The 10,908-nt window shown below is 37.0% G+C and overlaps 1 protein-coding gene across 1 annotated transcript; it reads left to right on the top strand.

The window, feature by feature from the left end:
• The first annotated feature begins 3,972 nt into the window (after window positions 1-3,972).
• On the top strand, window positions 3,973-10,787 carry LOC127646761 (metaxin-2-like). The gene is made up of 10 exons (XM_052130624.1): window positions 3,973-4,207; window positions 4,524-4,571; window positions 4,662-4,708; window positions 4,855-4,927; window positions 5,077-5,153; window positions 5,245-5,337; window positions 6,169-6,207; window positions 8,141-8,266; window positions 9,997-10,073; window positions 10,156-10,787. The coding sequence occupies exons 1-10, from the start codon at window positions 4,168-4,170 to the stop codon at window positions 10,394-10,396; spliced, it is 861 nt and encodes a 286-aa protein (XP_051986584.1). The 5' UTR covers window positions 3,973-4,167; the 3' UTR covers window positions 10,397-10,787.
• Window positions 10,788-10,908: the final 121 nt, after the last annotated feature.

Below are 10,908 nucleotides of genomic sequence, written 5' to 3' on the forward strand. Positions count from 1 at the left end.
ACCTGGGATGGCATGAGGGTGAATAAGTGATTTTTAATTTTTGGGTGAACTAACCCTTTAAAAGCCTGACATCGAAGTATTAAATAATAATTTAATTGCATGCTGCATAAAAACTGCATCCTGCTGTATTGCGAATCAATTTGACTGTTACTGGACTATAATTAGATTAATATAGGCATATTTTATATATATTTTGGACTGAAAATTGGTTTTTGTATAGTGTTTTTTGTTGTTGATGGTTTGAAACATGGTTAAAAATAAAAACAACAACAACAACAATAATAATAACTGTGGCCTATATTTGTACCACAATTGTAACAATACTGTATACTAGACTAAAATTAGATTTCCACAGATCATGTTAACATTTTTTATCAAACAATGGAAAGAAGGATTAAACCAAGGAACTGTTGCGTTAAGAAATATACATCTAAAAATACTAGAAGGTGCATTCATTTTGTATTTTAGCTGTGAAAGTGAGAAGTAAAATTTAGCTGAATAAAAACGGCTTATATGGATTTTTTTAAACAAATCTAAAGCGTGCAAATATTTGAGGTAAATAAGCATTCATAAGCAAGATACAATTTTGAGCAAACCCACAATTTTGAACTAACAAGATCTGACAGCTCACGTCGTGTTCTTTGGCGTGTTGTGATCTCGAGTCGTTTAGAAATAAATTAATTTCAGACTACTGACTAAAACACTAGTCTGAAATTGTAATAGCTCTTTTAATTAATTATTTATTCATTTTTTAAGCAAAGAATGAGCGAACCATCTCACTGACTATTGTCTATCTATTTTAATGGCTCTTGTTTTTTTGTTTTGTTTTGTTTTTTTTGCAAAGAATGCACGAATCATCTCACTGAACCGACGAAAACAGATTCGACGTCATTTAAAAAAGGAGTTAATAAACTTATGCAGTTATGTTGGGCGTTCCTCTAATTATATCTATTTCATTTGTTATTTTTTATTAAGACTGTGGTTAGCTGGCAACGCCACTGAGGGGTAGACAATCTGCGGTTTCTAAGCTCTTCCCATCTCAAAAGGTGATTTACAGCTCAGGTTGTAAAACGGTTTTTACGAGCCTCGCGCGTCCGTCATTGGGTACCACAGATGAGACGCGCTATAGGGCTCGCGGTAATATTGCCCCTTTCTTTCCTTCCCACGCGCTCTGTTGCAGGAAAGCTTAGTACGAGGATCGTCTGCCTAGATTATCTGTGTATTAACACCTCTGCAATTTCACTGATTTTAAAAAATGATTTTAATTACTTAGTATATCGTCGTTGTTTTTAATTGCTCGTTCTTTGCAAAAAGTGGTAAGTGAAACCTCAATAAGATTAATTTAAACAATTTTGTTGGATTTTATTGTTGAGTTTATGAACAAGACGAAGTGTGAATTTTAAAGTGAAAAGGTCTGATATTCTTTATTTAAATCTTTATTTTCTGAATGAAAATTCAGCGAGAGAAATATAAATTGTATTTTTAAGACACTCAAATTAAGCTTTATTTGAAGTCAGAAAAGTCAAAGTGTGTTATACATTTTTTTTACTATTAGTAGCCTAATCATGAATGTATTATTTTGGATGCTTTGTTAACGAACCGTTAACATTTAAAATCGAGAGTATTCCCGTAATTTACTACCTTACTGCATTGCGGCGAGGAGAGAGAGAGAGAGAGAGAGAGAGAGAGAGAGAGAGAGAGAGAGAGAGAGAGAGAGAGAGAGAGAGGGCAAAACTAGCTTAGATTATCTTCTAGCAGGTCTCTCAAAGAAAATAAAAAAAGTTTTGTTTTTATTATAGCTATTACTTAGGCTATATGATTTAAAAATATTTCAGAGGCTAGAGAATATAAATTTGAAAATAACAAATAAATATATTAATTCAGTGCCAAAAAATGCATTAATTAAGAGGTTTGAGGGTCATTTTATATGTGTTTGAATGTGTTCCAAACGATTCATAAAATTCTTTATCAGATAAATAATTCATTGTAATTTTTACCTTAACTAAAAATGTTTTACTAAACATAATTGATATTTTATTTGTTTTACAGGGTTTATTCGATTTTCCACTTACAAGACCACTACACAACTGCATAAGGCAACGCCTTATATTTTTCTGGACTGTGAAAATGGCGTGCTATTAATTTTTATTACATTTCGGAGTAAATATTCAAGCTGTAAGCTTTGTCCCGTCGTCTATATATACCCTGTAGAACCGAATGTGTGTTAACACACCACATTCACAGATTCGGTTTTAGGGGAGTATATGGACGATGCAAAATCGTCTGCTTTCAAGCTAAAACCACATTGCCGAAATTATTTTTCTACAGGTTTTAATAGAGAGATTTTGCCAATAATATCTTTAATATTTTAACGATACGTCTTTAGTGTGTGTGTGGGCAGGCGGGTTTGGGTGGTTTATGAGGATTCTTTTAGGTTACAAACTGGTAATTACAGAATAATTAAGGGTATTATGCTATATATTTGGTATATGAGGACATTTATAGTGTCCCCATAATTAAAAAATCGCTGAAAAACATACTAAAGGATTTTTTCTTTCTTTCTTTCTTTTTTTATGGTTTTTCGTGAGGGTTAGGTTTAGGGTTAGGGGATAAAATCTATAATTCGCAGTATAAAAATTATTATGTCTATGGAGAGTCATCATGGGGATAGCCGCACCAACATGTGTGTGTGTGTGTGAGGTTGTATAGTAAAAAATTCTTGAGCTGCCTTCCTAGCTTTCATCCTTTGCAGAGAAGATTTCCCGACTGCAGATCGAACCTGTAAAATTTGTACAGCACCAGCTGTTCCTTTTAGAGATGAGCTGAAAGTGATTTGAAAATATTTGTTAAGAAATGTAATGAACTTTAAATAAAAATGATAGTGAAAATGTGTTCTTTTATTTTCTTTAATGTATATACAATAATTAGTGATACATTTAAATATCTGTAAAGATATTATCATACATTATCCTTTGAATATAGTCAATAATATTAGGTCTATTATTCTGCTAATGTTATTCTACTAAATGTATGCATTTAAAAAAATATGATACACCTGCTGTGAATGTGATAATGAAAGATGGTTACATAGTCTATTGTTAAAACACACACACACACACACACACACACACACACACACACACACACACACACACACACACACACACACACACACTTTTACATTTAATGCACATTGCACATGTACTATTTTCCTTGTTCACATAACTGTATGTAAGGGTGATCATAATAAGCCTTTATATAGCAACATAATCTGAGATGCGTCTCACAGTGGAAAGCGCGTGCCGCTGCTGGCCCGTGCGCATAATGAACGCATGCAGACACCTGCTCCTCCGCAATAAAATGAATTATCTTATAACTATATAAAATACCTAAATACATATAAATATTTTATTATCATGCTTAAAAAGAAATACATAGCAAAAAATGAACAATGAGTTAAGATTTTATTGAATGATGTTGGTCAATCGCAGTGCTGTGAAAAGGCCAATTTCATATTACTCGACCGGAAGTCCGAGTACGTGATTGGCTAGGAAGCAGAGCCCTTCTACAAATGGCTACAATGTTAACAACATATAGCTCTAAAATTGGAGCGAGCTATCCGTTTGCATCCACAAAATGCATAACGCAGCAGTCCCATATACATTCCATGGGCTGTTCACTTGCAAAGAGACAAGAAGCGGTTTTTGTTTTATGAATGTCTATGGGGAGATGCTTCAGTGCGCTGAATAAACTGCTTTTATAATGAAAAAGTTCATCACTTAATTATTTGACCGCCCATCCGCCAATTTTCTGCATGTTTAAATTAAAAAATCCCTTTGGAATGTGTGGAGTTTACTACGATAAAATTGTCAAAGAGAAGACGCGGAAAATGGTGCGACAGGTTGGTGTCAGTTTACGGTTCTCCACATTCATTTGTATGGTATCCGCAAACGGCGACATACTGTCGTAAAATACTTGTCGACCGTTACGCTCTCACCTATGGTACAAACGCAGGAGGGTATTTTATGAAATAAAGGAATCTCTGCTGGGAAGCTGAAACAGTAAAATTCTGTGTGACGTCACTACACTGGGACAGGAGGTAGATTTGCCCTTCCCTGGAAAAACCATTTCGAGCTTCAGTTAAGGTCGACTTTCTTCTCCGGTGACATGTCTCTGGCTGCAGAGGCTTTCGTCTCTCAGATTGCAGGTAATGTTTATAACGAGTGTTATGCGCTATAAAGTCCATAGGCGTGTAGTAGCTGGTGTTTCAGAGAGGGTCAGGTTAGGATACATTATCAATGCTATTGTCATTATAGTTATTTCATTTTTGTTGCAAATCAGTTTATTTTGGGTCTGTACCTCTTGGGTCATTTATAATATAAAATGTCCTTAACAGCTGCTATTTTCAGGGTCAAAGACACATAGGGCCATTTGATGTTTATTCGTGTAAGGTGCGCCAACGTATGAATTTCTGTAAAATGAAATTATTACGTTTGTGCCTTCCATTTTATCTTTTATTCCAGCTGCTGAGCCATGGCCAGAAAATGCCACTCTGTACCAGCCTCTTAAGGGTAAATTATATTTAGAATAAGATCTTTAAAACCACACATTTACAAAAGATAATGAACACATATTATTATGCATACCTGTGTTGTTTGCAGATGATCAAATCCTGCTGTCCGATTCTGCATCCTCTCTAGCAGTTCAGGTAAAAGGTTTACACAAATCACACAAAAGCACAAGCTCACTTGCAAATACAGTTATATTACACACTAGACAGTTGTTTTAAAAATAAATTTTTGTTTAGATCTGTGTGAATTGTTTGTGTGTTGTAAAGTCGGTCTTGTTTTACAGACATTCCTTAGGATGTGCGGCCTGCCAGTGCAGGTGTCATGCTGTTCCAATGCGGAATACATGTCACCATCAGGTAAGAGACCAAATCAGTATTGCTTTGCAGTCATTGTTTTTCAGGTAAATGTCTTTGTTTGCACCATGTATTATCTTAGTGTCTGTAAGTGTGTGGTTTGGTCTAAGTGCTTGTTCATATGTCTTCCCATTTTTCTCTTTGTTCATTAGGCAAGGTTCCTTTCATCCATGTTGGTAATCAAGTTGTTTCAGAGCTGGGGCCAATTGTGCAGTTCACAAAGGCAAAGGTATGACCACCGACCATTACTTAAAAAAACAAAAAAAACAATACAAGAATACTAGAATATCTGACTGTAATCTATGTTATGCTGTCCATAGGGTCAGTCTCTGAGTGATGGGTTAGATGATGTTCAGAGGGCAGAGATGAAGGCTTACATGGAGTTGGTCAATAACATGCTGCTGACTGCAGAGGTAGAGGCCTGTACACACCAGTACTCCTTTGTGTGTGACATATTTATCAGCTAACATATACAAATATCGGATTAAAATATTTGTGTAATAATTACTCTCTTTTCTTTATATCATGTATCTTGGCTTGTGGATTCCTATATAGTTATATTTGTTGTCATTATATTCTTAAGGGCTGTCAAAGTTAATGCATGTGATTTATTAAGTCTAGTTTAATTGCAAATGTTTTTTAAGGCAGAAGCTTTTAGTACTAAGTGTAAATAGCTATTAAAAGGCATCATCTTTGCATTAGTGGCAGATACTATTTACACCCTTAATTAAATACTACTATACAGTATAGTGGCATCACTGGAGCATGCTTATTGTGTTTATTTAGAGTCCCACAGACACACTACACCAACCCCTACCTCTAAACCTAACCCTAACCTTCCCTTACAAATATTAACCATGGTTTTACTACAGCAACCATAGTGTCACCATGTTATTTTTGTAGTTAAATCATAATAACCAAAACTTTAAACATGGTTACTATATTAACCCCATAGTACTGTCATAACACCATGGTTAATTGCATTCCAACTAAGGCTTTCACCAAAAAAACGTATAATTAGCAAATAGTCACTGAGTTGTTTTAATACAAGTGCAATTACTGAAACCAAAAAGTAAAAAATGCATGTAACTCCAAAAAAATCATGAAAAGAATCGTGATTAAATTCTTTAATAAATTGACAGGCCTAATATTTTTTATATATATTTCTATATCTTTTACATAAACATATGAATAGTAATATAAGTCGTGCAGATCAGTGAACATTTTTTTTGTCTTCTTTCTAGTTGTATATCCAGTGGTGTGATGACTATACTGCTACAGAGGTATGTTTAAGGGCACACACACTAGAGGTCGACCGATAGTGGAAGATGGTGGAAAGGGCAGATAACCTATTAATCTGTCATAGTTTTTATTTTGGGACTCTTATTTTGAAATGATGGAGACGTGGCTCGGTTACAATGCTCTTTATTTAAGTATTTAACAAATTAAGCATTTTAAAGTTTATATATATATATATATATATATATATATATATATATATATATTCACTGGATTACGGAATTTGTATATACTGTATATACACTCACCTAAAGGATTATTAGGAACACCATACTAATACTGTGTTTGACCCCCTTTCGCCTTCAGAACTGCCTTAATTCTACGTGGCATTGATTCAACAAGGTGCTGAAAGCATTCTTTAGAAATGTTGGCCCATATTGATAGGATAGCATCTTGCAGTTGATGGAGATTTGTGGGATGCACATCCAGGGCACGAAGCTCCCGTTCCACCACATCCCAAAGATGCTCTTTTGGGTTGAGATCTGGTGACTGTGGGGGCCATTTTAGTACAGTGAACTCATTGTCATGTTCAAGAAACCAATTTGAAATGATTCGAGCTTTGTGACATGGTGCATTATCCTGCTGGAAGTAGCCATCAGAGGATGGGTACATGGTGGCCATAAAGGGATGGACATGGTCAGAAACAATGCTCAGGTAGGCCGTGGCATTTGAACGATGCCCAATTGGCACTAAGGGGCCTAAAGTGTGCCAAGAAAACATCCCCCACACCATTCACCACCACCAGCCTGCACAGTGGTAACAAGGCATGATGGATCCATGTTCTCATTCTGTTTACGCCAAATTCTGACTCTACCATCTGAATGTCTCAACAGAAATCGAGACTCATCAGACCAGGCAACATTTTTCCAGTTTTCAACTGTCCAATTTTGGTGAGCTCTTGCAAATTGTAGCCTCTTTTTCCTATTTGTAGTGGAGATGAGTGGTACCAGGTGGGGTCTTCTGCTGTTGTAGCCCATCCGCCTCAAGGTTGTGCGTGTTGTGGCTTCACAAATGCTTTGCTGCATACCTTGGTTGTAACGAGTGGTTATTTCAGGCAAAGTTGCTCTTCTATCAGCTTGAATCAGTCGGCCCATTCTCCTCTGACCTCTAGCATCAACAAGGCATTTTCAGCCCACAGGACTGCCGCATACTGGATGTTTTTCCCTTTTCACACCATTCTTTGTAAACCCTAGAAATGGTTGTGCGTGAAAATCCCAGTAACTGAGCAGATTGTGAAATACTCAGACCGGCCCGTCTGGCACCAACAACCATGCCACGCTCAAAATTGCTTAAATCACCTTTCTTTCCCATTCTGACATTCAGTTTGGAGTTCAGGAGATTGTCTTGACCAGGACCACACCCCTAAATGCATTGAAGCAACTGCCATGTGATTGGTTGATTAGATAATTGCATTAATGAGAAATTGAACAGGTGTTCCTAATAATCCTTTAGGTGAGTGTACATATATGTTGGACACACAATGTATGTGCTGACAGGGCACTGTTCCATATAGTCACATGTTTCTTTTCATGCCCTTGCTTTAATTTAGAACACTTGATTCATCTAATCAAAATAACCAAATTTTCTTTGAGGTGATGAATATTGTTAGTCAGTGATTGTTTTTAATTTATCTCTAGAGGCCCCTGTTACACTGTAGATCCAAGTAGTTCTAATTGCAGAATCCTCCAGCGGCAGCCACGGAGGAATACGGTTTTTTTTTTCAACGATCGGTGTAGATTTTTGCAGATAACCAATTATTCCAAAAAGGAACTATCGGCACCAATTAATCGGTAAAACCGATATATCGGTCTACCTCTAGCACACACATTATTTTATCCACAAAGACAAGGTCATCTCACTTTTATGACTGCATAAAGGGTCATGGTACACGTTTAAAAATAGTGTGTGTGTGTTCAGATTTCTAGGCCACGATACAGTAATCCATACTCCTGGCCCCTCAATCACATACTGGCCTATCAGAAGCAGTGGGATGTCCGGAGGAAGATGAATGCCATTGGATGGTCGGGAAAGAGTCTTGAGCAGGTATTGTTTGCATGTTTTGAACAAACCATGAACAGCGACTGCAAACAAAAACGCCTCATTCTGCATTTTGGGGATAGTTAAGATTTGGTGTGCATCTGTGATAATTAAAACGTGCCTTACATAGGCTGAGAAATACTTGATTTCTAACACAAGTCCCATCTGGGCTTGTTTTGTACATCAAATAGTGTTAAGAGGTCCTTTCTCCATCATGCTATCACTGACAGGGAAGCTCTGTCAGAGATTATTTTATTTGCTGAGTTAACAACCTCTGCGGCTCCATCATAGGAGAGAGCATAACAGTCAAGTAGCGTGTTAAGACAGTTCTGCCCATAGACTGCCACATAATACTGTTTTATGCTAAGCCATAGACTGTATATAAAGATGGACGATGCTTGTCCACTTCCTCCCACTACAAAAATGAAGCCAAAATATCCCGGAAATGGGATCAGACGTCATTTGGAGCCAGAGTCTGCGCAGCAGTGATCGTGTGGTGGAGACGCGTTATCTTTAGACAGAGTATAATTCAGATTTTTACCATATTATAAAAAAAAAAAAAAAAATACAATTAGTAACTGCTTGCTACCGATCATCTACTTTTTACCATAGAGCTACCCATGTAAAAATCTATTTTCTTTTCTCTTTACATCATTATAACTCTCCTAAAATGTACCTCCCGCTTTCCCTTCCAGAGGGACTTTTGTTCCCTTTTCGCTCAAAGCACTCGTTCTTGTATAAGAGGGGCATGCTCTCATAGCAACCATGATACGTTCCAGTTGTCCTACGAAGGCCATCACATTTATACGAGGACACTCGGTATACTGCAGCCTTCAAAGGACGCATCCTACCTAGCACGCAGCCTTCGAAACGAGACGCAGCTTATACTTCAATCAGAGAAGCTGTCAATCACAGCTGTCAATCATAACGTCACACCCCCTTTTTATAGCATCAAATAACTAATTAAAGCCAAAGTTACCAGACAAATTTACACTTGAACTTACATCAAAGTGATAAGAATTACTTAACCATATTTGGGAAAAGTTATTTGAGATGTACTTTGATTTTTTAGTTTGGCTCATGTCCCATCCACTAACATGGAGGGGGCGGGGTTTATGACCTCTACTGCAACCAGCCACCAGGGGGTGATCGAGATGTTTTGGCTTCACTTTTGGGAGCTGTCATGTTGTCCATCTTTATATACAGTCTATGTGCTGTGCTTGTAGGGTCTACTTGGTAGAAGGGCTCTGGTGCTGTGGCGTGTGTTTGTAATGACTCTGGGCGGACACATTACAAAGGTTCCGCCATTCACATCAGTGTTTATGCTGTATTAACGGTAAATGCGTTAATAGCGATTAAGAAAAAACAAGGCGTTTTAAACGTTTTAAATTAATCGCGTGCCTTAACACGTTAACGACAGATCTATTTTTCTTAAAGCCAAAGTGTGTTATTTTTGTCTCCATAGCTTCACCAGATTGAATTGCAAAAGTAATGACTCCTTTCACGTAATGAACACTTCCCCAATCTGTCATTAGTTGGACAAACAGATCCCTGTCCCAACACATGCCACTGGTTGAGCCAATGTTGCTGTGTCGGGCTGGTTAGGATGCTCAAACAAACGGAGTACTGTTTTGATGTACGAATTGCCAACTTACAGTTGGAGTTAAAAAAAAAAGTATCTTTAACTTTACCCATTATTCACTACAAAAGGCAATATATGTGTTTCTTCTTCTTAGGTGTATGAAGATGTGAATCGGTGTTGTCAGGCCTTGTCACAGCGACTCGGAACTCAGCCCTACTTTTTTAACAAGCAGTACGTTTCACACAGTCATACAAATGCATTATTCTGTTATCACATGCTACCTTTGCTAACTGTTGAATTGTAAATGTTGCAGGCCGACTGAACTGGACGCTCTGGTGTTTGGTCATATCTTCACCATACTCAGCACGCAGCTGACCAATGACGAGCTCGCCGGAAAGGTTAAGGGTTACAGTAACCTGCTTTCTTTCTGCCATCGTATTGAACAGACTTACTTTAAGGAGCACAACCGAGAGAGCCAGTCAGGGTCCTCGCGTCATTCCAAAGGCTCACTCCACGCATTTCCCAACTTTACTCCCTCCCCTGATCTGAAATAATGAAATGATTGACTGCTTAAGTGTCCTATTTGTATCAAAATACTTGATTTGATTGTATAGGAGTCCTACTGAGGTTAAAACATCATTATAAATCAATAGGAATGAGAAAAGGGCATTAAATAAAGGTTTGTGATTTTTCAAAGTGTTCCCAATTAACCCTTTGCCTGGTTGGAATGCCATAACAAAGAGTTTGCCTGCTGGAATTGTTGAATTAGATTGATGTATAAGAATTTAGTTGATGTAAACTTTTCCACTGTGTGATTCCCTTATCTGATATCATCTGTAAATTGAAAGTGCCTACAAAGTATAATAAAGTTGGACTTCTGTTTGTTTTTTGTTCCCTACGTTCAGGCAAAGTACAGTATATATTTGTGTTACTCTGTATTAATGTAAATTTCAGGTGTAGAAATTAAAATGTTTGAATTTAAATCTATGTACCTTTTGCCAGTTTTGAGGCCTGGTTTAATTTAAATTGGTATGCTCTAGGACATTGTGCACAATGTTTCTTTTCT

Source organism: Xyrauchen texanus, chromosome 7, assembly GCF_025860055.1.
Source record: "Xyrauchen texanus isolate HMW12.3.18 chromosome 7, RBS_HiC_50CHRs, whole genome shotgun sequence".
Lineage (NCBI taxonomy): Eukaryota > Metazoa > Chordata > Actinopteri > Cypriniformes > Catostomidae > Xyrauchen > Xyrauchen texanus.